The 25,103-nt window shown below is 53.6% G+C and overlaps 9 protein-coding genes across 9 annotated transcripts; 4 read left to right on the forward strand and 5 right to left on the reverse strand.

The window, feature by feature from the left end:
* Positions 1–40: 40 nt before the first annotated feature.
* UHO2_03618 (uncharacterized protein) lies at positions 41–3,693 on the reverse strand (the record flags this gene model as incomplete). Its single annotated transcript, XM_041554224.1, has 2 exons — positions 41–3,030; positions 3,516–3,693. 2 exons carry the CDS (start codon positions 3,691–3,693, stop codon positions 41–43), a joined length of 3,168 nt encoding a protein of 1,055 aa, XP_041410158.1.
* Positions 3,694–4,176: 483 nt separating this feature from the next.
* On the reverse strand, positions 4,177–6,503 carry UHO2_03619 (uncharacterized protein; the record flags this gene model as incomplete). The annotated part of the gene is made up of 3 exons (XM_041554225.1): positions 4,177–5,427; positions 5,516–5,702; positions 5,782–6,503. The coding sequence occupies 3 exons, from the start codon at positions 6,501–6,503 to the stop codon at positions 4,177–4,179; spliced, it is 2,160 nt and encodes a 719-aa protein (XP_041410159.1).
* A 930-nt stretch (positions 6,504–7,433) lies between these two features.
* UHO2_03620 (uncharacterized protein) lies at positions 7,434–8,834 on the reverse strand (the record flags this gene model as incomplete). The annotated part of the gene is made up of 1 exon (XM_041554226.1): positions 7,434–8,834. One exon carries the CDS (start codon positions 8,832–8,834, stop codon positions 7,434–7,436), a length of 1,401 nt encoding a protein of 466 aa, XP_041410160.1.
* A 1,453-nt stretch (positions 8,835–10,287) lies between these two features.
* Positions 10,288–11,682, forward strand: UHO2_03621 (uncharacterized protein; the record flags this gene model as incomplete). Its single annotated transcript, XM_041554227.1, has 1 exon — positions 10,288–11,682. The coding sequence occupies one exon, from the start codon at positions 10,288–10,290 to the stop codon at positions 11,680–11,682; it is 1,395 nt and encodes a 464-aa protein (XP_041410161.1).
* Positions 11,683–12,488: 806 nt separating this feature from the next.
* Positions 12,489–16,600, forward strand: UHO2_03622 (uncharacterized protein; the record flags this gene model as incomplete). Its single annotated transcript, XM_041554228.1, has 2 exons — positions 12,489–12,771; positions 12,921–16,600. The coding sequence occupies 2 exons, from the start codon at positions 12,489–12,491 to the stop codon at positions 16,598–16,600; spliced, it is 3,963 nt and encodes a 1,320-aa protein (XP_041410162.1).
* A 72-nt stretch (positions 16,601–16,672) lies between these two features.
* On the reverse strand, positions 16,673–17,638 carry UHO2_03623 (uncharacterized protein; the record flags this gene model as incomplete). The annotated part of the gene is made up of 1 exon (XM_041554229.1): positions 16,673–17,638. The coding sequence occupies one exon, from the start codon at positions 17,636–17,638 to the stop codon at positions 16,673–16,675; it is 966 nt and encodes a 321-aa protein (XP_041410163.1).
* Positions 17,639–18,227: 589 nt separating this feature from the next.
* On the reverse strand, positions 18,228–19,487 carry UHO2_03624 (uncharacterized protein; the record flags this gene model as incomplete). Its single annotated transcript, XM_041554230.1, has 1 exon — positions 18,228–19,487. The coding sequence occupies one exon, from the start codon at positions 19,485–19,487 to the stop codon at positions 18,228–18,230; it is 1,260 nt and encodes a 419-aa protein (XP_041410164.1).
* A 444-nt stretch (positions 19,488–19,931) lies between these two features.
* On the forward strand, positions 19,932–22,041 carry UHO2_03625 (uncharacterized protein; the record flags this gene model as incomplete). The annotated part of the gene is made up of 2 exons (XM_041554231.1): positions 19,932–21,925; positions 22,017–22,041. The coding sequence occupies 2 exons, from the start codon at positions 19,932–19,934 to the stop codon at positions 22,039–22,041; spliced, it is 2,019 nt and encodes a 672-aa protein (XP_041410165.1).
* A 1,311-nt stretch (positions 22,042–23,352) lies between these two features.
* On the forward strand, positions 23,353–24,957 carry UHO2_03626 (uncharacterized protein; the record flags this gene model as incomplete). The annotated part of the gene is made up of 1 exon (XM_041554232.1): positions 23,353–24,957. One exon carries the CDS (start codon positions 23,353–23,355, stop codon positions 24,955–24,957), a length of 1,605 nt encoding a protein of 534 aa, XP_041410166.1.
* Between the last annotated feature and the right edge of the window lie 146 nt (positions 24,958–25,103).

Below are 25,103 nucleotides of genomic sequence, written 5' to 3' on the forward strand. Positions count from 1 at the left end.
AGGTGAAATTTTTGGTGCCAGTGTATGTGATTGTGAGAATTTAGCTCATGAGGGGTGTCAAGTTGGGCTGGAGCACCCTTCGACCTTCAACAACGTCCAATGCCAACCGCTTGACGTTTGCTTCTGCGATAATGACTTCGGGCGAAAGCTCGATGTGGAAGGCCCATTTGATCGCCTTACTGATCTTGTCAGCCTGATCTCTATCCCATATAGTAAAATCATCTCGGTTCTTACCCTCTCCGACCAGCGGCTCCCCCTCTAACTCTACCGCTTCCTCTTCCCCAACTCCTTTCTTGGACAGCAATTTGACTTGAGGCTGTGGCGAAGTAATGCTGAGCCGAGTCGGGTTGGTTGCCGGAGTGGAATACCTAACAATCTCGCGGATGATTTCGGCTGTTTTATCGAGTTCCTCTGCTCCTGAGAGCGAAGGTGGAAGGCGATTAACATAGATCTCAATGGGAGGGGAGCGAGCAAGAACATTATGTTTCGCATCGTGATGGTATCTCAGCTCATAGAAACCCGGTGTCCAGGGAAGCTTGTTGCCACTCAACACCGCAACTCCACTCACCGCCTCCCCTTCCTCCTTCCCCTTGGAGGCAGCAGAAGAGTTTGAAGCGGACTGAGGAGCATCTCCTTCCCATTCATCTTCCACAACACCAACCCATTTACCTTGACTACTGATCTTTGTTACCATTCCCCCCTCGCTCTCCCCCTCTCCTTCCTTCTCCACCGAACCGAAACGGGAGAGGAGATAAATCCCGATCCAATCCCTTCTAGAATGATTTCCTGGCGCTTTCCACCGCACTTGAATCTTTTGACCCAGATGGAACCTCTCGCCACCGTTCACCTCCAAGCCATACTTGGACCTATCCAAAGAATTCAAATCAGCATCCACCCTTACGATTAGCAACCGATCCTTACTCTGTTGCAACAGAACTTTCGTCTCTTCCAACATCCCTTCCAATCTCGGTCTAGATTGTTTAAAGAATTCTTCAAACACTTCAGCTGCATCTTTTTGCACCTTCTCGATAGTCCCTTGTACGTTTCGTACCGCTGTACTCTCCTGTGCGAGTTTGAACAGATCGGAGCCCCGGGCGGCGACCCATTGAGATTTAAGCTGTTTCGTCAGACCCGAGTCTTTGCGTAGTGCTGCTTCTCCGTACAGCTTTCGCATGTGCGGACCTTCGACGGACGATAAAAAGATCCAGTGGGAAATGTAAGAGATGATCGCCATAGTGAGAGTGAGTTTAGACCCGGATATTAGAGCAAGGCCGAAAAATGCCGCACCACCCATCGATCTCTCTGGGTTATTAAGGAATCTGTAGATGCCGGTATAGTATAGTTGGTGGGGGTATTCGTCTACGAAGAAATCGCCGTATAGCCAGCCGAAGGGTCCGAGGACTTGGTATGATGAGTTTGCGGTCCAAATATGGAGTGCGATTAGGAGCAAGCCGAGGGTATGGCGGAGAAGTTCAGGTCCAACAGTCCAATCCGGGTGTCCGATCGGCGTATAGCAGTTGAACGCCAGCGCAGAGAAGGAAATGTAAGTGAGGACGAGAGAGGTGTTATAGACGATCTTCCAATTGGCAAAAGCTTCAAAGACGGCGTCCGAGGGTTGAGTGTAGTGATAATGCTTTAAGAAGTGGCGGACGACCCATTTGCTTTCTGACTGTCTACGGAGGGCCAAACCGAGACCAAAGGAGTGGAATACACGCCAAATCAACGCATTCACGAAGAGGAGCGTTAAGCGGGAGTTGCGGCCGAGGGTGGGAAGGATGAGTGGGAATAGGGAATAGAGGGAAGCGATGATAAGGAGCAAGTCTTTTGCCCGCATGGGGTCTAGGTTGCGGTAGACGACGGTGTCTTTCCGGAAAATCCGATGGTGAAGGTCGTGCAAGGTGGTGATGGGGCGAGATGACGGAGGGTGCGAGTGTTGTCGAATAGCATCGTTGGAAGAGGAAGAGGCGCGAAGAATGGTACGTTTGAATGCTAGGGTTTGTTCGTCATCTGATATTTCGTCTTCAGTGGTTAGAGCGGTTGAAGCTTCGGTCTGGCTTAGGCTTGGGTTTTCGAATTCCCCACCTACACCACCACCACCTGCCTTGGCATCAGCCGTAACCGCAACACCTCCCACCTCCTCCTCCTCAGGAGGAACAGAAAGCGCAGCCTTTCTACTAGCCGCATTAAACGGTGCCTGCCTTAACGGCACTCTCGCAGCAATCGGTTTCCTCTCCCCATACGTCCTTTCAATATGAGGCCCTTCAAAGAAAGTCATGAACAAAAACTGACTTGCATGTGCCGCCAAACTCACAAACAGTACCGCATAACTGCCACTCACCAACGACAATCCGTAATACCCGGCATATCCAATACTATACATCGGATCCGGAGCAATCTCATACACCCCATCAAACACCAAACTTTGCAAACATAGAAAGAAGCAATCGCCCCAATACCAAGCGTAATCCTTCACAACTCGATGCGCATCGACTTTAACCCAGAGATTGAAAAAGATCAACGCGCATCCTGCTACCCAGCGCAAAAGGTGCATTGCGAGCGAGTGGCCCTCGGGGAGTCGGATGCAGGAGAAAGCGAAGAGAGAGTAAGCGACGAAATCGTTCAGAAGGACCGCGTCGACTATGCTACGGAACATGAGCCAGACGTTGTAGTCCAGTGGCATAGCTTCGAAGACATAGTCGGGATCCATTTTGGTAATGAGTTGTTGTTTCACCCAGGTGTGAACACGAGGTCGACGAGTGGGATCGAGCCAGCCGTGGTGTTTTACTTGACGAATGATCCAGCCTTTTTCGGATTGCTGTTTGAGGATGTAACCCAGACCGGCGTTGTAGGAAGCTCGCCAGAAGGTGAAGTAGAGGAAGAAGAAAATTTGGGATGATCGACGGGACAGGATGAAATAGAGGAGGAGTTGGAAGGTAAGAGCGACAATGGTGAGGATGTCGAGAGGGGTTTTGGGTTGACGTGGGTCAAAGATCGAGGAGAGCATGTCCGGGGTGTGGGGGACGGTGAAGACTGGTGTCACAAATCATGGCCAGAAATCGTATTGAGGCGGCAGGCGAGGAAGTAAGCCGTAGTGAGCCAGTGGGATGAAGGAGCATTATCGGAAGAATGTTCGGGAGGGAGCACGGGCAGGGATGCGGAATCAATCGGGAAGGGGAAAAAGGAAGAAGGGGGAAGGGGGAAGAGGAGGTACACAAGTCAAGAAGGGCGATAGAGAGTAGGAGATGTCAGTGTCAGATGTCGGCTATCCTCATACCACGCGAGCGATACTAGCGGAACGGAGCTCAGAAAATGTTGCTTTGACAGCCGAATGACAGCTCTGCGGCGTGCACAGGATGTTCGGGTTGGAGAGAAGGGAGAGTAATGGATGCCGAGGGAAAGAGCGAAACTTTGAACCGGCCAGAGTTAAGCCGCGGCACAATCATGCCTGCGGAACCAATGGCTTGGATGCATGCGAGGGGTGTAAATGTGGGGGCAAGTGGAGAAGAGCAACTTACGGGTGCCATCAGGTGTCCTGCCAAGTACTTTGGCTTGTCGGTCCGCAGCATTGTCATCCTTCTTGTCCGTCTTGTCGCCTTTTTCGATGGGCGAGTTGCTGTGGACTGGAGTCTGTTGCTTGCTGGCTCTGTTGCGCAGGCCTTCAGCAGGCGCCTTGAGCGGTTCGACTGAGGACATCTCGAGTGAAAGCAGACAAGATTCTGCTATAGGTCTCGAGATGGTTGAATATGAAGGGGAGATGGTGGTAGTAGTGGTTGCTAAAGTGAGGATCCGATGATGAACGTGGGTCGTCTGAAGGGTGCAAAGCTGATCCGGCGGTGTTTTCTTCTCGCGTCCTCTGCCCAATGGGCTCGCTGTCACAGCACAGAAATTAGGAGAGGCAAGGAAAGGCAGCTGTCAAAAATCGCGACAAAAATTATGGTTGCGAAAACCATTCAGCATCACTTTCTGCCCTCGTGCAGTCGATGAGGAGACACTTGTGATTGAGTCAAGAGTCGTGATCATTAGAGAGAGCATCATCATGTAGCAGCAGCAAGTAAAGTATGGACATGAACCGAAGAGAAACAGCAAAACCCCAATCGTAGCATGAACCATCATCATTCACAAATCCAGAGACAAAAGATTATCCACAACCAAGCGCCATACCACGGCCCAGCGTGCTCAAGGCTGAGCATGAACCTGAATATCAATACTGACACCGTCCTCTTCCTCCTCGCTGCTGTCCGAGCTGTCCGAAACAGCAGATGCATCGCCAACATCAGCATCGATCGAGTTATCCGCTGAAACGGCAGCTCTGACTCTATCAGGAAGACCCTGTGTTTCGCGAAGTCTGGCTTGAGCAGTGAGCATTGCCATTGGGTCCGAGACTGCGCGCTTGCCTTCATCAGCGGCGCCGGCCAAGCGGGCCCGAACAGCTGCGGCCAAACGTTTGTTCTTGCGTCTGGAGCGAGCATCTTCTACGGCTTTGTTCCTGTCTACAGGGTTGCCGTAGCCAAGACCAGGAGGTGGAACAAGAGGGAAGGGCAAGTAGGCTGCTCCGTCACCTCCTTCATCTTTGCCTCCGTGCCAGACACCAACATCGGCTGATGAAACGAAAGGTCGGTCCAAAGGATAGCTGCCTTCCATACCAGAGTACATGGCACCAGGAGCTTGCATCGAAGACCAAGCCATCGCATCCACGACTTGAGCCGGCGGCTGCACGTGACTCCATAGAAACTGACCGGGGACCATGATGCCCAGTCCGGTCCTGGTCTCCATGTTCTGTCCCTGAATGGGCTCAGGAGTGATCACGGACGAGCGAACGGCTTGCATCGAAGAAGTAGCCGAGCCCGGAATGAACGGCTGAGGGAAGGGTGGGGTGGGGTGCGCAAGAGCTGCGACTTGTCTAGCATGCCAACCTCGAGCAACGGCTGCATCGAGCTCGCTTGCTGTTCTGATTCTCCTTTCTCCGCCGAAAGCACTAGCTGGCATACAGCTTGGTTCGGATCTAGGCTGCTGCTTCTGCTCTCCAAATCCTGCGCCAACTTCGCCTACCCTCGGCGCAGGCATACTCTCCGACAGGTGAAGAAGACCAAGCGACTCCAAAGTTTGCTTCTGGCTGACCGAATGCTTGAGCTGTTTCTGCGCATCGCTATCAGCAAATCTCGCCTGCAGTGGCAATGTCGTGCCAGGTAACACTCTCCCGTGTAGCCTGTCGATGCACAGCTTGGCGGTCGCCCGATCGTGCAGCCTGACAAAGCCGACACCTTTGCTCTCCCCGTGAACATCGTACAGAATCTTGAGACTGGCGACGGGGTGAGGATTGAAAAGCTGTTCGAGCTGGTCGACGGTGAATTTGAGAGGGAGATTGGAGAGGTAGACGTTGGATGAGGTCGTGTCTGCCATTCTACGCAGCCTTGCGGTGAACGACTCCTGATACATTTCAATCAAGGAAAAAGATTTGGATTAGGGAAAAGGCCGCAAGGAAAACACGAGAGCTAGCGATGAGAAAGGTGCATACCTTAGCGAAGGACGAGCTGAAACCATGGCTGTTGAGCCAGTCGATAGCTTTCTTGGCCATATCGTTGGAAGCATACATCAAGAACCCGAATCCTTTGCAGAAACCTGTTTGACGGTCCATCATCGCTTTGTGACTGATCACCACTCCACAGGCCGAGCCTAGTAGGTAGAGCAGCTTGTCGTTCATCCTGTGATCGCGGGCAAATTGATGTTAAGTCAGCATATGGTTCTTTTAATGGGTGGATGGTGCGTGGAAAGGAGACTTACTCTTTGGGTAATCCATTGACATAGATGTTTGTGTCGTTGTTCATGTCCATCGCCAAGCAAGGCTCTGTGCGTTTCGAGAAGGGATGAGAGGGAGGCTCGGTGTGTGCCATTCGAGGGTTGTACGGCAGTGCGACTTGAGCTCGTGTCAAGAAGGGATGAGGATGAGCAACTTGCTCGTACTGCATGGGTGTTCTGGTGTTGGCGAGATCCGACCTGAGCAGACCCCACCGATCTTCCCTCTGCTCGATCTTTGGCGCGCCTGGCTCGACTTTCTCGCTCTCGCGTCGATACGTGTCTGCACCCTGTTCTTCCTCTTTCTCGCCTGCAGTTGGAGCAAGTGTTGCGGAGGTAGAAGCAGAAGACAAGGCACTAGGCTCCGTCTTACTTCCAAGCTTGAGCGGCACGATATTGGTTGGAGGCTTGCGATCGAGCGGACTGGGCTCTTCTACTAGATCTTCTCCGGGAGCAGCAGAGGTAATGGAAGGCTTGCGAGAGATGCGCGGACGCCAAGGTGTAGCAGGGGCTATGGCTCGAGCCTTGCGAGAATCTTTGGTGACACTAAATCGTTTACCGACGTAGCGTGTGTTGGTGGAGGAAGGAAGGAGGCTTTGCATGTCCTGAGCGGCGACATTCTTGACGGGAGTGGGAGGAGGAGGCTTGGTAAAGGCGGAAGGACTACCCTCTATGTTGTTGAAGAAGACGCGGTCGCTGCGAGGGATCATTACTGTGTGAAGAGGGTTCCGGGGATACCTAGCGATGCAAAGAAGCACTGTGGATTTCGATAAGCGTCAGGGGTATGTGAGAAAGGAGAGTGAATGCGCAGATAGAGCAAGAGCTAGTGTAGCAATAGGGGATTGATGAGGAGGGGAGGACATTGTTGAGTCGTCCAGATGCAAGCTTATATCTCTTCTCGCCTGCCAGCGACCCTCTCTGTCTTTGAGCTACAAGCCGGTCGGTGTGTATAGCATAGATCTACGGTGTTTACGATGTATGCGATGATGGATTTGTCACGCAGCTCCGATCGACGTCCTGCAGATGCACAAGGCCAGCGCGCCAAACTTTGCCTGCACATAGCATACACCACCCTCACCTCTCGTTTCTTTGCCCTTCCTTCTCCGCCTTGCTGTCTCAGCACGTCTTTGCCCGGAAGACAGGCTTGATGGACATTGGAGGCGGCCAAAAGCCATGATAACTGCCAAGGCAAGGATCGCATTCGCGAAGCACCCTCCCGGCTCATGTGGAACCAAGGTTGCTTTCACACTTTCCAGCAGATCGTAAGGAAAGGAGAGGCAGAAGCATAGTTTCCCGTATGAGATAGTCAAGATATCATCGTATGCGTCTTCTAGTGATACAGTCTGAGTCTGCGGTGATGTAGAGCGGGAAAAGCTAGTCCAAGCAAGAGGGAGTGCAGGAGGGCTAAAAGTTGAATGAACGTGTACTGGGAGACGCAATAGTGGGCGGTGTGCGGTGAGCGGAGAGCGGAGAGCGGAGAGCGGAGAGCGAAGAGCGGTATATGCGCAAACGGAGGAAAGAGTAGTCGAAGCAGGGCAATGCGTCGTCGCGTCGTTGCAGTTATATGCACCGCGGTCTGAAGTTGATGTCACATGTCGGGAGAGGTGCGCTGGTGGTGCGTGAATGCTGATGCCGCACCCTTATTGTCTGCCGTTCTCGTAGGTAGGCGTTGTCGAGTCGTCAATCAAGCTCTGCCGCTGGAGTTGACGTTGCGCTCTCGCTGTTGTGTCTGCTGTCGCCTTATGACCATTGCCTTGGGCGTTGGCTTTGCCTTGTCGGATCATGGGGGAGTTCTCGCGCACATCATCATCGTACTCGTCCTCATCTAATCGCGCCAACCCGAGCGCCTCCTCGTTCTCGTATGCGTTGAAGAGCACCGAGGAGCCAGCGCTGGTGCTGCTGCTGTGACCATAGACGGCTGCAGTGCGTCCCGGTGCGCTGAGGCTGGTTCTGCCATTAGCAAAGCTAGTGATTGAGCGCTGCTGCTCGGAATAGCGGGTTGTGCCCTCGCCTGTAACGAGCGAGATGCGAGGCTGTTGGGTCACTGGGTCGATGATGCGGTTGAGGTTGAGCAAATAGACGCCTGTGAAGATGACAATGAAGCCACCAAGAAGCGAGACGGCCGGCGCAGTTGAAGTGTTGAAGCCCTGAAAAAGCAGCACTGAAGCGAGAATGGTGGAGGTGGTGAAGAAAACGTAGTAGATAGGGTTGACCACGTTTGTGGAGAACTGATCGAGTGCCTTGTTGAAGTAGTTCATCTGGGTGAGGATGCAGACAACGACGACAATGGCGAAGCAGTAGGTCGAAGGGTGGGTGAACTGGTTGCTGCCTGCAAAGGTGAGCTTGAGCGCAACACCAAGGCCCTTGACGCTCATGACCGAGATGGAACCGACAAGGCTGCAGATCGAGATGTAGACCAAAGGTGTCTTGCGACCGTACTTGGGCACCATTCGGAAGATCATGAAGAGCGAGAAAGCGAGGACAAAGGTGCAATAGAAGAGGAAGCCAGGCTGAAGCGCATAGTTGAGCATCTCATCGATAGTCTGAATTTCCTTGTCTTCGGGTGCGTTGACTACGATGATGACGGTTCCAACCAAACAGAGCGTGCAGCCAACTTTGCCGAGACGACCGAGCTCTTCCTTGAGGATGAAGGAAGCGAGAATAGCACCGATGAGCACGCTGAGTGCACCGAGTGGCGTGACGAGGATGGGTGGAGCGAAGGTGTAGGCGGCAAAGTTGGCGACCTCTCCAACAATCATAGTTGCCATACCGGCCCACCAGATCGGGTTCTGAAGGTATGTGTGTCCATCAGAAGCCAAGGCGTTGTGCCTGTCTGCTGCGTCGATGAGACCCTTCTTTGTGATAATGAAGCTGGTGCCGATGGCAAGCGAACTGCTGATGGCGAGGGTGAGGCCGATCCATTTCTGTTGTGTGAGTGAGGATTGTGTCGACTCGGCGGGAGTTTGTGCTTCTGGTGGGAGGAAGGCTGGACGATCGATCGGTGATGCTGTTGCGTAGGTGACGATGGTCCATAGCAGCATGACCACGGTGGTGAAACGCACAAGGCGAGGCCGCAATGCGGACGGAGAGGAGCGAGTTTGAACCATTGCTGGGTCCTCAGCGTGGAAGCAATGCGATAGGTTCGGTGGCGATTGTCCGAGAAGACGTTATGCCGAGGTCGATCGAGAGTGCCGGCCGAGATGTTGGCCTTGATGATTGGGCTTGACTCGAGCTTATAAGTGAGTCTGGCTGCGTACGATCCCAGCAAGATGAAAGAGGCCGACGGAAGAGCGGAAGGAGATGAACAAGAGTCGAAGGACCGGATTCAGGAGCTTGATACGCTTCCGATCCTCCGTAGAGGGATGGAGATTGAGGGATGACGACAAAATACTCTGCCGGCAGAGACGAACACTTGAAGATACGAGTAGCGAACAAGGTATACAATGGTAAGTGGTGATGCTCGTGCGCCAAGATACGAATGCATAGGTCTTGGCTGAGGCGGCTATGATGGTCGATATGAAAAGGAAACCTGAAGGGTGGTAAAGGCCAAAAAAAAAAAAAAAAAAAAAAAAAAAAAAAAAGAAGGATCGCTGTCAAGAATGAGAAGCTCTTTCTGCTGTGGAGAGTATGAAATCACACGATGATGATGCTGTCTGTCACTGACTGACTAACTGACTAACTGACTGACTGACTGACTAAACTGACTTGATTCCATGCCGGGACCGCGCTTGTCGGGCAACAAGAGCGAAATCAATCAATCAAATCAAAAACGCCGACTCCTCTCCTCTCTCCTCTCCTCATAGCTATCGCAACCCCTTTTCCCCCCCTCCCCTTAAGTGTTCAGAGGTGGCTTGGCAAAGGCTGGCAAGACCGCACTACGCACTCCTGACTGCCTGCTTTGAGGCGACTCTGACAGAGAGCGTCCAATGTGCGTCTTTCGAATAGTGTAAAATTCCTAATGGCCACCACCAATCTGAATCGAGCTGCTTGGCCGACGGACCCTTTGTCTGAATACAAAAGTCATCAATACAAACGTGTAGCTTTGAGCGTGGACTTGGGAAGCAATCCTCTGGGATGAATGCGTCAGCGCTTGCGCCTCGTGACCACGTCTTATCTTGTCGCTGCGATCGTCTATTCGCGTTCAGCTCTTCCGAGGCTTGAGATCTTGCCAAGCTCTTGGGCCGAGTGTCCGAGCGCAGGTCAGCTCAGAGTCGTGTCGCGCTTATCAAGAAGAACAGGTAATATTATCGTGCGAGCGCGTCCACTTTCAAACATTTCCGCGACGCGCAGTCGCGACTTTGCGATGAGTTCAGGCGGCGATTGCGTTCCTGTCGCATTTTCAGAGACCAACACTCACTCGCGCAGAAAGGACCCTGAAATCGGAAGCTGAGCTCTCCGATCAAGGTCCCTATCGTCTCTCTCTCTCTTCTTTCTCGCCGTTCGTCCACGACTGTCGCTTCCCCTCGCCACCTGAACGAGATTGCCATCAAATCCATGTCGACATACAGCTCCAGGTCGAGCCAGCGTCTTCGGCGCCAAGAGCCTCCAGTCGCCTCCTCAAGTCGCAATCCCGCATCCTCAAGCAGACAAAATGCCGCCGCCGAGACAAACAGTTCGAGTTCGAGGGCATCCCCTTCCAGCAACGCTGAAGGGGTTGGAGAGGACTATAACGACAGCTTCAACGGAATCATACCGTATCAAAAGTTGAACGTCTCAGAAAGGGCTCAAAAGGTTGCAGAGCAGATTGGTCAAAGCGAGATCGACAAGAGGGCATCCGAGCTTGCAAGATTTGCATTAGCCTGCGAATATCAGCGTGGCATCATCCGCAAAGAAGATGTCTCCAAGTCTGCCCTTGAAGGCCTTCAGCCCGGCGCCTTCAATGTCATCTTCAACGCTGCTCAGGAGAAACTGTCCAAGCTCTTTGGCATGTCGATGGTCCAAGTGCGAAAGAAAGGAGCCGACAACGCAGAGCTGGCCAAGCAAGCAAAGCAAGTGTTACGAGCCGCTGAAGCCTCTGCAAACGGGCTTAGGCCCCGCAACCAACAGCGCGAAACCTCTCCGCTATCCGAAACAGGACCATCAAGCAACCAGTGGGTCCTACGATCCAATCTCTATCCTCAAGCCTTGGAGAAGCTTGGAGAGATCGACGAGCAGCTCACCAACGCCTATGTGGAAGCGATGGCCCCTTGTTCATCTGCTTCCTCCTCACAAAGACGACCCATCACAGCGCGCCAGCCAAAGGCAGCTCTCGACTGGAAGTCGGCGGACCACCAAGATGGAGAGATGGGCCTCCTCTACATCATTTTGGCACTCATTCTAGTCAACGGACGGGCAATCACAGAAGCGACCTTGTTCATGTATCTCCGTCGACTTTATCTCGATCCGCAAAAGCCACTTCCCTCTGCTCTCCGTGGCACAGGGCCGTGGATTGGTTCCAACTCATCTGGATCGCAAAACACGCAAACACAGTCGAGGACACGAGCGATGCAAGGCACACTCGACGGCTTTTTGAATACCATGGTCAAGCAGTCTTACCTGGAGAAGCAACGATCCGATGTAGATAGCCACCATGTGGACGCAGCCATCAACCAAGCACAGACACAATCCAGGCGAAGAGGACGTGCTAGCGGTGCAGCAAATGCCGATGACGAGACGATTGTTTGGGAATGGAAGTGGGGCAGTCGAGCCGAAGTCGAAGTGGGGGAGAGCAACATTGCCAAGATGATCGCCCACATCTTCACCGACCCCTCATCTACTCGGAACGGCACACAGGCGGTGGAAGAGCAAGATGAGGAGACGCAGACAATTGACCGCGACCGTCTTGCCAAGCGACGCAAGATGTTGATTGGCAATATTGAATCAGTAGCAGGCTCGAAGCTGATCAATTGAGCTCTGCAATCAAGGCGAATGTGGCGTCATTCAATGTTGTCCTCCCTCCCTGCTTAGATCTCATTCGGTTTCAAGAACGATGATTTTGTTCGAAAGTGTTCCTCTCCCTCTCTTTTGCTGAGCAACACGGAGCAACGCGCCTCTTGATTGATTGGACGCGAGTGGAGGCGCGAGATGAGGATCAGTCGGACGATACAGAAAACGATCCGGAAGTTCTGTTAGATTGCGGGTCAGCAAGATGGCTTCGCTGGGCCAAAGGCTCCCAGCACCGCGCGTTTGGTCCAGCTGAGATGCGCACGCCATGTCACGTGCAGAAATCCCGAAAACAAACGCGAAATGCCAAATGCCAAGGTGAAGCCGAGACACGCACAACTTTCAGGCACGGAAAGCAACCAAGCGACCAACCAAGCAACTAAGCAACCAAATGAATGCAAACGTGCCAAGAGTCGTCACACACTCCGGCCACACAGAAATCTCCTCGTGCTTCCGTCTGTGCTCGGATCCGGTCTACGCAAGGCTAAAAGTGTGATTTGAGAGGGTGAAGTGTGTGTGAGTGTGTGTGAATATGTGTGTGTGTGTGTCTGTCTCGTGTTGCTCACATCAGGATGGACCTTCATTTCGCAACACAAGAACAACACCTTTCTTCCCACCGCATCCTTCCTCAACCCGTCAGCTCTCGGGCCCTCGACTCAGCCGTGCTATCGACTGCTGGTGCTTGCAAGTGACGTTTCCTCGTCGACCTTGTTGCTTCGTTTTCCTGGCTTGTCCCTCCAACGTCGCAAAGGTTTCCCGTGCAGTGACGCCGAATGTCGGCGGCAGTTCGGGCTGCTCTGGCTGTCAAGAGAGCCGAAGCACGCTCTCGCTCCGTCTCGCCCTCCAAGCCTCATCTCACGCCTCCCAATGGTGACAATGAACGCCCACACTTTGGTCGCGAACTCGATGCTTCCATAGCTAGCCCTTTTGGCTCTCCTAAGCCCGCCGCAAGGGCTGTTGCAGCCGCTGCAGACTGTAGTTCAGACTCGCCAATACTAGATATGAATCTCAATCAGAAGTCAGAAGAGGCCATCGTTCGTCTCAGCGTAGAAAATGGTAGCTATCACTCGCTCAGACGTCGGCATTCATCTCGCACTCGCTTCTGGCAACATTTGCTCTTCCGGAGGATAATCGAATACTAATCTTTTGACTGTTTCCTTCCTCGTCCCCCCCCCTTCATCCGTCTCCGCTTCTGTTGCCAACAGGCAAGGTCAACCTCTCTTCGCGGTCGCCATCACTTCAACAAGTACCTGCATTGCTACTTTCTCTCCTTTCTGACGATCCACCATCCTGGTTCCTGCAGATCCCTCAAGATGATCGACAGCCTTGGTACATGCGTGAAGAGGTCCACACTCTGCAGCTCAGCAATAACCAACTCGAATCGCTTCCCCATAACCTTGCCCACTTCCGCGGTCTCAAGCGTCTCGAACTTCACAGCAACCGACTTTCCGCTCTTCCAACCTCCTTTTTCCAGCTCACGGCCCTCACAACTCTCACTCTCTCCAAAAATGCACTCACTTCTGTCCCACAATGCTTGCTTGCGCTCGACAACCTTGTCACGCTCAATCTTTCTTACAACAAGATTCAAACACTTTGGAAGCCGGAGCATCTCGTCTCGGCCCGCTCGCAGCGTGAGGCTTGGGACAAGGAGAATCCGACACAGGAGAACGGCGTCTGGGCTGGTCTTTCACCCTCCAAGAAGGATCGCAGACCGCTAAATGCAGCTTCGCAAACACCGTCAAATGCACCAATGCGCTCTCTCAGAACTTTGGATCTTAGCCACAACCGCATCACCAACGCCGCTCTGGGCATTCCTGACCTCGCCAACCGCCGTAACAAGGCGAATGACCCGACTGCGAGCGACAACATTACCGTGCAGCTGCCTGCTGGTCTCAGAACGCTCAATCTCGGCTTCAACAACATTCGTGGACCTGTCTCTGTGTCTCTCTTCCAACAGCTGGAGTCGTTGGAGGACCTTGGCCTGCAGGGATGCGGCATCGCAGATCATGTCTTTGCCGTGCAGAACGCCAGCGAGAGCTCCAAAGCAACCTTCCCTAGCCTCTGTGTGCTCGACCTTTCTGGATGCGAGCTTGATGATCTCGCCAAGGTGGAGGCACTGTTTGGTTCCAGTCGTATCCAGTCTTTCGATCAGGCCATGGGCAACGTCGACACTGCGCAACAGCCAGCGCAGCACAAGGTCGAGCCGGTCCAGGGCATGTCAGCTCGACAGCTCGTCCGTGTACCCAACCGTCCCACTTCCTCCAACATCGACAGAATGCAAGATCGATGCAATGCCAAAGTACTCTGTCTTTTGTTGGAAGGTAATCCGCTCAGAGAGGAGGCCTTCCGGCAGAAACGCGGAGGTCGCTCTGCCGCTTCGCCAGAGAAGAAGGCAGTACCAACAGCAACCGTCAATGTGCCAGCTGCTCCGTCGCAAGCAGCCTCAGTCTCTTCTGCCATTGCTACGTCTGCTGCATCTGCTTCCACCGCTGCCACGACTGTCACCGCGGGCTCATCTCAGCTCCCTTCAAAACTTCAAGTAGTCAAGGAAGAATGGGAGATTCTTGCCGAGTCCGGGCTCAACACCGAGCTTGGCCGTCGCAAGCTTCGCATCGAGCAAGCACGTCGAGAGCAGGAAGCAGCAGCAGCGACAACAAAGGGAGCCGATCGTTCCAACACCGAAACCGAAACTCGCGGTCGCAAACCACGAGCAGCCGATGACGCAACCAGCTCTGATCCTGACGTTGCCACCTCTGGAGGAGAGTCTCAAGAACGAGCCAGCGGCGACGCAATCGATGACAAAGACTCTGGCAGCGCTCTTGCCAACGCCAAGCTCAGCTCCAAGAAGAAGGAAGCGCTCGGACAAGTACCTTGCAAGTTTTTTCGGAGTAATGGATGTTCGGCCGGCGCATCCTGTCCCTTCGCCCACACTCTTCCGGGAGATGGAGGGCAAAAGTCCGTTTGCCAATGGTTCTTGAAAGGCAACTGTCGATTTGGTCACAAGTGTGCCTTGGCTCATGTGTTGCCTGGACAGCCGATGAGTATGGATCGTAAGAATAAGAAGGCTGCTCAGCATGGACAGCCGCTGCCGCAGGTTTCGAGTCAGCCGCAGCAGCAGATGGCGGGTGGTGCGCAGGCAGGCCAACCGGGTGGGATAACACAGCAACAGCAGCAGCAAGCAGGTCAAGCGAAACCAGGTGGCAGTCAGCGTCAGGTCTTGGGGCAGCAGGGTCAGCCGCAGCAGATGGCGATGCCTCAGCATGGAACGCCGACTCGCAACACGCTCGTGCCTGGTCAGGCCGCCTCTTCACAGCTGCCGTCCTCGTTTCGCGATCGCAAGACCTCCCTCACCACTCGTGATCACGATCTGCCATTTGGTGTGCCCGATGATCTTCACGGCTCGGCTCCCAACACTGCAGACCCTGGACGAGCTGGTTTCGAAGGGATCAGTGTCGGTTCCGCCGGCGGCCACGCCCAAGATCAGAACCTGTCGGCATCGTTTGCTGGCAGCTCATCGTTCCGTCGACCCGGCTCTCTATCTCAGAGCTTGAGCGCATCCCTCGCCGCGCAGTCATTCGGAGGCATGGACTCAGCTGCAGCTGCCTTTGGCACATCGGCATCCGCTTCTCGTGCGTTCGGTACTAGTCCTTTCAGTCACCCAAGTGGACACGCTCTCTTCTTCAGCGGTAGTCAGGACTCGGAAGGCGGCGCAGGCCCGTTTGCACGCAACAACCGGGATGTTTTTGGTGCTCGAAGCATGGGTCGGATGGATGATGCAGCTAAGCTTTGGGGTGGTATCGCAGCTAGCGCTGGTGGTCCATCTTCCGCGCAGCCTATCGGAGGAAGTAAGGAGGAGGAAGAGATTGAAGACGCAGAAGACTTCCTTCCCTCGAGCTTGTCCGATCTTTTAACGCCAGCCGAGTTAGAGCGGAGGAGACGCAGCAACCGACTTTCAAGCTCTTTTGCTGGCGATAGTGAGCGTATTACGGTTGCTCAAAGTATGCCGTCTCATGCTGGCGGTGCGTTCGGTACCTCGCTAGGTTTTGGTAGGTCTGCGATTGGAGCGGAGAGGGGCAAGCCCAGCAATCTTTCGACCGGGTTTGCTCAGCAACAGCAGCATCAGATGCAACAACAGGGAGCGCAAGATTACAGTCCATTTGGCACAAGTAGTGGGCGTGGGACGAGCGGGTTGGATTCAATTGCGTTCCGTGAGAGTTCGAGTGGCTTGTCAACCTCGGCTAGTAGGACTGCGGCGCATCATGCACCCGGGCAGAGTCTGCCTCAGGGCTTGGCGGCCGGTTTGAGCAGCTTACATCTTCGAACGGGTCGGACTGCAGCTGATGGATCTAGTGGAAACTTGGCTAGTGGTGGGTTTGGATCTATTGGTCCTGCGGTTAGCAACGACGCTCTTAGTGTCGGCGGGGGTGTGTTTGCGACGGGCTCATTCACTCAAGCCGGCAACAGCGGTTTGAGAGTACCTGGCAGTCTGGATGATTATGGTTTGGGCCCAACGGCTCCTTCTTCGGTCCTTCCTCACCGGTCTCCTCTTAGCTTCGCTGCTAATCCTCCCCCCTCAGCTGGAGGTAGCAGGTTAAACAGCTCTTTCTCAGACCGTAACGGAGGAAGTGTTGCTGGATCGCCATTCTCTCCTCCTCTGAACGCCATCGGTTCACACAGAACCGCGGGTGAGGGGGGAAAAGGTGGAATAGCAATCCCTGAAGTAGGAGCGGGGCAAAAACAAGTCGGAGTTGGAAGGTATGCTCAACACCTTGCAACGCAGAGGTTGAGAGCGGGCAGCTCAGCTGCTGCTCCGCACTCACCTCTCACTCTACCAGTGGTCACAGCGCAAGAAGATGGGGAGGAGGCCATATTCGAGCTCGAGTAAACACAAAACAAAAGTGATGGCTTTCACACCATGCAACACGATGAAATGTACTAGTACAATACAGTACAGAAGCTATGACTGCTTTCGAGAGGCCTTGACAGCATCCCTCAACTCGTGCGAAATATACAAGTCTTGCGCCAGATCATCCATCTCCGTCGCTTCGTACACATTAAAGCGTTTGATATCAGCCAAAGTCAACCCTTTTTCTCTGAGATACAACTCATCTACTAGAAATTGCCCTGTAAAGCTCTCCGCGCTCTCTCCAACGACACGTACTGCTGCCTCGGCTAGGATTGATGGCTTTCTCCATCTTCTTTCCTCCACATCAGCATCCTTACTGACGATCTTCATGGCGGAGGTTGCGATTAGCGTGTAAGGCCAAAGAGAGTTTACTCCGATGCGGCCGAGGGTTTCGGCTGAGAGACCGAGGGTTAGGAGTGACATTCCGAATTTTGCAATCGTATAGGCCGAGCCTGTTTGTGCGATCTGATGCGGAAAGATGCTTGGCGGACATTTCGGACCGGGAGTAGTAGAGAGGGTGTTGAAGTTCAACGGAGGCGACAAACTGAGGATGTGCGGATTCTTGCCTTTCCCTGCACTCTCCAATAGATGGGGCAGTGCGAAACGACTAACCAACCAACTACCTCTGGCGTTGATTCCATTCATAAGATCGTAGCTCTTGACACTAGCTTTGTGGGTGGGAGCCATACTAATAGCTGAAGCATTGTTGATGACGATGTCCAAGCCTCCGAATTTGGACGCTGCATCCTTAATCGCGCTCTCAACAGCAGTGGCATCTCGGATGTCAAGCTGGATTGGGTGAGCAACGCCGTTGGAGCCGGAGGATTGGGCAGAGGCAGAGATTTCATCGCAAGCAGTAAAGATGGTTCCGGGGAGCTTTGCGTGAGGGGTTGCCGTTTTCGCTGCGATGATTACGTTTGCGCCACGGGAAGCGAGAGATTTGCCGATCTCGAGACCGATACCGCGAGACCCGCCCGTGATGAAGGCTGTGCGTCCTGTGAGTGAGAGAGCGGACATGGCAGTGGTTGTGGTGGTCGAAGGAAGCAACGCGGGCAAGTGAGGAACGTCGTTTATGTCCACCGACTGTTCGGCTATTCAGACCACAGCAGCCTGTACATCAACTTTTTCCGCTTCCATATCTCACTTGAGTGACTTTTTTTTTTCCCGAACTGATCGCTTACTTCAACACTTGCTGTCACGATCCTACACTTGTTAGGATCACTCCCGCTGTTCTGTCAACTACAATTGAGACCGGCAAATGACCGGCAGAAGAGAAGATCTTTGCTCGATGTGCCCGTGCGCATTCCCCGGATTCCAAACCGCGCGCTTTTTCTGTTTTGCTTCTGAAAGCCGACTCCTTCTTGGCGGACACCCGGTGGTCACCTCTTTGCACATCACCACGCGAGCACATCTCACGACTTGGGTAGATCGTTTCATGCTGCTGCACACCCTCATGAATATCGGATGTCAACGAAGGCATGGTATTGCAACAGGTATCCTTTACGCTTCAAAACAAGCGCATTGGTGTTGGTGCCGGCGGTTGAGGTGAAGCGTGAATGGCAGCTCCCGGTGGAAGCATTGCCGGGTATGAAGATGGTTGGACATACTACTGTCGGTGCTGATGCTGCATGTGTCCCGTCGGTGGTCCGCTGTATGGAGCCTGCTGAGGTACTCTTGCTCGCTGGGCTCTATATGCACTCAACCGCTCCCTCAGCCCTTGATCGAGCACATGATCCGATCTCAACTGATTACCCAATGTCAACCAGCCTCTTCTCACATTGTGCTTCCTCCCAAACAGCTCTACCTTCCTGCCACCAGGACAGAGCCTTTCGATGATAGCATACAGTTCATCCGGTTTCCTCGACGTATCTCTCACCTCTGAGACGATGACATCTGCGTTGATGCCACAATGCACCCAATCTGGCAACGGTGGAGGCACGCCTGCTACCCTACTACCCACATACTTTTGTGTCGATCCTAACAGCGGCTTGCTCTCCACTCCAGGCGATGGAGGACTTGGCACCTTGGCGCCAACCAGGCAATGCTCTTTAGTATGATTGAGATGATGGCCTGTTCTACCTGTGCGAATAAGCCGTTGAGTCTGACCGACTTTGACCCATATCAACTCGTCGATGCGTGTATAGCCCCAATGTGCCAGCAGCTCCCTACCTAGCTCCATAGCTCGACCTGTTGTCCAGAGAAAGATCAGACCTTCGTCTTGCAGCACCGGAACAGGCATCGCACGCATATCGTCGTCGCTCATCGTACCGTAAGGTAACGACATGTGGATATCCCATGGTGGATCGGCTAAGATTACATCGAATTTGCCCAGCATGGAATAGTCGAAGTTTTTTAGATCGCAGTCGATCCATTGCGCTTCTTCTTGCCTTCTCTCTCCTGCCTCTTCTGCGGTGGATGTGGAAAGACAAATCCACGAATCGAATCCATGCTCTCGCAGTGTGCGCGAAGGATGAATCAAGCCTATTTCCTTGGCTTCCTCCGAGTTCGCCTCGTAGGGGTGCCTCGGATCGGTAGTCTGAAAAGTGAACGGCTGCTGTGGAGGATCGGTATCGAGCTGGAAATGCAGATACTTGCAAGTAGTGGTACGATGACAAGTGTTGAGGTAGCTGCAGTGGCCATAGGAAGGGTCTGTTTGGGGGTAGAATACGGGTTTGAAGTGAAGCTTTTGGCATGCGTGAGGATCGGGACAGTCTGAGCGTGTGAGTTGAAGACAGAACTCTTGATATCGATTGTCGGTGCATTTCATGAGTCGGGTGAGGAGGCGCTGTTTGGCGGTAGGAGCGGAGAGGAAGTGCGAGGTGATGGCTTCGACCGCATCCTGGTCTGACACAGCTGCAACAGCCATCTTCTTTCGCAGACCTACTCTAAGGCTGGTCGATCAAGTAGCCGTCAGCGCATGTCCATATGCTTGTGTGAGAAGAGATGAGTTGGTGTGTTTGTGGCAACAAGTCTTGGCTCAGTCAAATGCGAATAATGTGATTTTAGCAAGGAGCTCTTTCGGTCAAGTTGGTGGACCCTGAGATTCTTCTCTAAAATCACCGAGAATCCCCCACACTTGACTCGCGCGAGAAGAGCCGAAAAGATGACTGTGGGGAACCGGCTGAGAAATCTCTTCTTGGACCGGTTGACATCTAACAAGCACGCACAGGCTGGAAAGCAAGCCTCGAGATCGACGCAATCCTCGCATTGCGCCACATCCTACCTCCTAATCAAGCATCGGCATCGACATCGGCATCGACATCGACATCGACATCAACATACATCTCTCACGACAGGAGATCTTGATAGGATGCCGGTGCCAGACAACGCATCGTCTGCTTTCGCTGGCAATGGAACGACCAACCACTTGGCTGTAGATGAAGGCATCGCAGGTGTCCTCTCGCTCTCGCAGTCCATCTCAGCATCGGTCTCGGATCTCAAACGTCCTGCTTCGGCGGCTTCATCGAACAACGATGGCAGCCAGACGATATCACAAACCAAGGCGGCCAAGACACACTACGGCAAAGCTGCACGGGCCTTCCTCGCCAAGGATCTCCAGACCGCACTGGTGCAAAGTCAGCACGCCGCTGATCTGCTTCTGTCATCTAGCCAGCTCGGTAGCAGTCTCACCGCATCCTCGTTCCTTGACTCGGACTTAGATCTGCAAAAGCTAGTCGACAAGGTGGCCATCCTCCGTCTCACCGTCTTCACTCAGGTCTATACCGATAAGCAGATCTCTGATAGTATCCACGACAAGCTCACACAGGCAAAACAGCAAACCTCATCCACGACCTCCTCCGATGGAGCTGCTATCGATCGCATCCTGCTTCTTCTCTCCAAGCAACCGCAGAGTTTGATTAGTCATCTCTGGTTCGAAGCTTTGCGTTTGTGCACACACACTTCGGGCGAGAACGATGCTCCTTCGCTCGACCCTACACCGGAAACGATGCATTTGGCTATCGAGCTATCAGCATCCGTCATCTCGTCTGCCGTCTTGGCTGCACTTCGACTCGATGCACTCAACCCAGCAGCACGAACAGGTAGGAACGCTGCAAGGTTGATTGCAGAATGGTACCTTGCCTCGTTCTCCTCTGCTTTCGGTGCGGCTCCTCCCACGCCCAAGGCTGCGGCGGCGTATGAGAAGATCGTTGGACTGTACTCGCTGCATGTGCTCGCATCGCGGTTGGACGAGTGGGAGTACGCAAGAGAGTTTGTCGGCTACTCGAGCTTGGCTGAATCAGTCAAGTTTGGGCTGTTGGAACAGATTAACGAAGCACAGGCACATTTGACGGCTCAGTCGGAGCGAGAACAAGAGGCAGTTGCTAATGCACAAAAGACGTATTTGGAGGAGAAGGCAAAGCGTGCAGCTGAGGAGAAGCAGGCAAAAGAGGCTGCTGTCAGTAAGAGTGGGTCAAAGAGTGGTAGTAAAGCTAGAGACCTTGCATCGGGCATGGGAAACTTCCTGACGGGAAAGAAGGAGCAAGTGGAAGCAACGGCTGGTGGTGGTAAGGCAAGTGCAAACGGATCTTCTTCGGGCTCATCAGGGTCTGGTTCGGATTCAGGCACGCGCTCTTCTCGTCGACAACGTAGTCAGTCACCTGCTTACTTCTCGCCAAGGAACGGTACGGGCGAGTCGAGCGCATGTTGTTCTACCAGTCCTTCTATCTCGCCTGGTTCGACAAGGAGTGTCGAGTCTGCATCTAAGCAGTCGGCTTCAAAAGATGAACGCCGCTCGCTCCGACGTTCAAGCGGGTCCCGCTCATCCGACTACGACGGTGGGAACGAAAGTAGTACTTCTGTCGCTTCGAACCACTCGAGACGCTCTGCACGCAAAGAGGCTGCCTCCGCAAGCGAAGCTGCGCCTACAGCCGGTAAGGAAGCGCGAACCAAAGACGACAGGAGCTACGCCTCGACTCGCGCTCATCTTTCGAGGTATATCGAAGGAGACCATGGGCACAAGCCTTCTGCTGCTTCGAACAGAAGGAATAGCGAGCGTGATCTGACATGGAAGCGACCGTCTGGGGATTCGATCCTGTCGTCGATTCCGTCGATGTTTGATTTCCGCAAAGCGAGTCAGACACGAACATGGCTGATGTCGGCCATTGTGATGCTGATCGTTTTCTATCGCATTGCGAGGAGGCCGCCTGCTGCTGCGAGCAATGCGGCCGGCAGGGCGAGGAGGAACGCTGCAGCTCAAGATGCCAGGAGCAAGTTGGTTGGCAAGCATGCTTCGGCTGGTGGAGGAGTGATCGGGATCAACTGGCTGTTCTTGGTTTGGAGGAAGGTTATGGATACGATCAGAATGTAAGTGCACAGACCCAACACGCTAGGCGGATGCTGAGAGTCAGAAGATGAACGCTGACCTTGACTACTGTGTTGCTTTGGATCTCGATAGGGGTACGCAGGTGACTTATCTCTGATAGGGCCGATGGGCTCATGTCAGCGTCAACACGAAGCACTCGCACCAGCAGCAGCTCCGAGCGAAAGCAATGGTTGCATTTCCACAAACTGGTCTGATGCTGCGAAATGATCGGCAATGTGCAGGACAATCTGCCAAGACACTCAGGCTGTCAACTGAGCTTGAACGGACACCATGCTTGTGTGAGATGTAAGCGAGGAAAGATGGGAAAGTCTTGGCCCGATGCAAGAAGCAGAAAGATGCCGAAGCGGCCTGCCGGCTGGTAGGGCAACCATGGCAACTGGCATCTCAGGGATGATGGGAAGCATATCCAGGCAGGCAATGCATCCGAGTGTCGACTGCCACTTGAACTTTGACAGCAGAGCCAAAAGGCTGTGTCTGCGATGCACTTTGCACAGATTGTAGTGAGGATCGACAAGGCACCAATAGCACCAATAAACACCAATAGCGCAACTCGGACTGGAGAATAGAAATTGGGCTCGGAGAGGATTTAAAAATTGTTCGGATCGGCAGAAGGTGTTTGTTGTGGGCAAGCCTAACGCGTCGTTGAAGTGGCGGAGCTGTAACTCGGTCTTGCTTGTTGTGCCTCTTGCTGAGCCTTGTTGCCGAAGGATGGCATGCTTTGCGGCCTCTTCGCTCGTGTTGGCAGCACAACAGCTGCCACGACGGCAGTGGTGAGCATGTTGGCTGTATGATTGCGCGGTACAAAGTATCATGAACAATGGCCATCGGTCCGTGTTGGACCGGATGATAAACAAAGGGGCTTAGCTTTGGCGTCATACACGATGTAAACTTGAGTGTTGCTGTCAAGGACAACAAAGGACCTACGGTGCGATTGCCGTTGTCGCCGTTGTCGTTTGCTGCTGCCACATGTTTGACGCCGCGTTTCGCAGTGCATATTCCCACCCGACACACGGCCTCGCTTCTCGGTCTGAAAGATACAGAGTTGTGACACGGTCGCACACAAGCCAGAAAATCCAGCTAGGCAAGGAAACTGGCTGACACGCATGCCCACGCTGTCAGTTTCACCTCTCCTGTCATTCCTTTGGACCTTTCTGCCTGTTTCCTCTTGCTTTGATCTGCTTCTCTGCTGCCTTCTCAAGCTTACTCTCGCAACATTCCCTACTTGGATCTGCTCTGTCTCTTCTACACCCAACATCAATCTCTTCGCTCATCGACGACAACAAACTTGGCTTCTTTGGCACAGACCAAACATCAGCTCAGAGGATCAAACGCACCTATTCCACCTTAACAACTCTTCCCAACCAACTCGCTCTTCCGTCGCCCATCACAGCGCGCACCTCTTCCCAACATGACGTTGCAAAACGACTTGCCACAAGGCTTTGTCAGGCACGTCGTCCGTCGTTCCAACATTGTTGCCAGGCAAGCAGTCGCCACCCGCAGCGCTACACATGCAGCTGCCACTGCCACCAAAAATGCAATCGAAGCAAAACAAACCTCAAGTCTCGCCCCACTCGTGGTGATCATCATCCTAGGCGGTCTCATTGGCATCTTCATTCTCTTTGTGCTCATCGGTATCACCTGCAAGTTCGCCAACCGTCCACGCACCGACAGGCGACCTCAGTTGCAACCAAAAGCCATGTATCAGCCATCCGCTGCTGGTTATGGAACAGCGGCAGCATCCTATGGTGGAGCGTATAGGGGTAATGAGTCCATGCACGATATATCCAGCCCAAATGCTGGCTTGCTCGATTCCGCTCAGCCTATGGGCAGAGGTGGTCGCTTTGAAGAGGCTGATAGCTCCTTAGGTAGTTCCAATGGGATTGCGATTGCGAATGGTCATGCGGCCAACGGCCCAAACGGCCCAAACGGTGGATTCGGTATGATTCCAAGCAACAGTGGAGGCAGCTTGAGTCGAGATGGATCGCATCGCTTTGGTCCTTTTCGTGGCGGTCACGCTCGGGGCTCCAGCAGCGGCATCGAGCTTCCTGCCTCAGCAGCATCCGCTACTTTCCGACGCAATGTCAGTGGCTCCCATCCCCCAATTCACTCCAACGGTGATGACAGCTACGACTCACCACACTCCGGCTCGATTCTTCCTGACGGTTCAGGATTCACACCAGGTCAGATCTTCGACCACAACGCCATCAACGGGGGCGCACCGAAACCTTCCGCCGAGATGCGCGAAACCCGCAGCAGCTACCTTGCTGGTCCACCCAACGATCTTCTCCTCCCTCGTGGCAGTCCAGCGCAACCCAACCCACAAGCAAGACCCTATCCACGAGGCCCACCACCAGCTACCTCCAACAACCGTCGTTCGAGATACGCACAGGCTCAGCTTTCTTCATTCACAGAGATGGCCACAACGCGAAGGAGCAGGATTGACAGTGTCGGACCTGGAACCTACCGCAAGTCGATGTTCTTACCTGCCGAGGCACACGATGCCATGCCGAATGATGAATACGCTGGTGGGTCACAGATGCGTCGTACTACTTCGAACAATACTCAGAACGGTGCTGCGAGAGGTGCAGATCTTAGACGTGTAGAAAGTATCGGTAAAGGTGATCCAAGACGGTCCAGTAGATACCGCGCCAACAACCGCGCTAGTAGGATTCCCTCCATGGTCGTTCAGCAAGAGGAGCATTTCGAGACAATCGCAACGAATCCACGAGGGTATAGGGAGGGATTACCAGATGTCGGAGCTCATGGATTGTTACCGACGCCTGGATGGGATGGTGGTCAACGCTCGCCCTATGGCGGGAGCTCAAATGAATCTTCTAGCCCATTAGGACCACTGGGGCCGAACGATCCGATGCTGAGCATACAACAGCAGCAACAACAGTACACGAGCGGCGGTGGAGGAGGAGCAGGGGCAAGAACGATGCCTTACGGTGCAGGCTTTGGTGCACCTATGCCAAGACCGGGTATGGCTACGACGCAGATGTCGTCCGCCTAGCTCGTTTGCTCCAACTGCTCCATTGGGTGCCGGGTTGGGGAGAGGAATGCAACAGTCTTCTTCTCATGCTGCTAGTCGGCAGATTCTTTAGTCCTCTTCTCACTTGCAGGTCAGTAGATTCGCTTTATTTGGGTTATATCTTGCAT

This window comes from Ustilago hordei, assembly GCF_900519145.1.
Source record: "Ustilago hordei strain Uho2 genome assembly, contig: UHO2_contig_06, whole genome shotgun sequence".
NCBI lineage: Eukaryota > Fungi > Basidiomycota > Ustilaginomycetes > Ustilaginales > Ustilaginaceae > Ustilago > Ustilago hordei.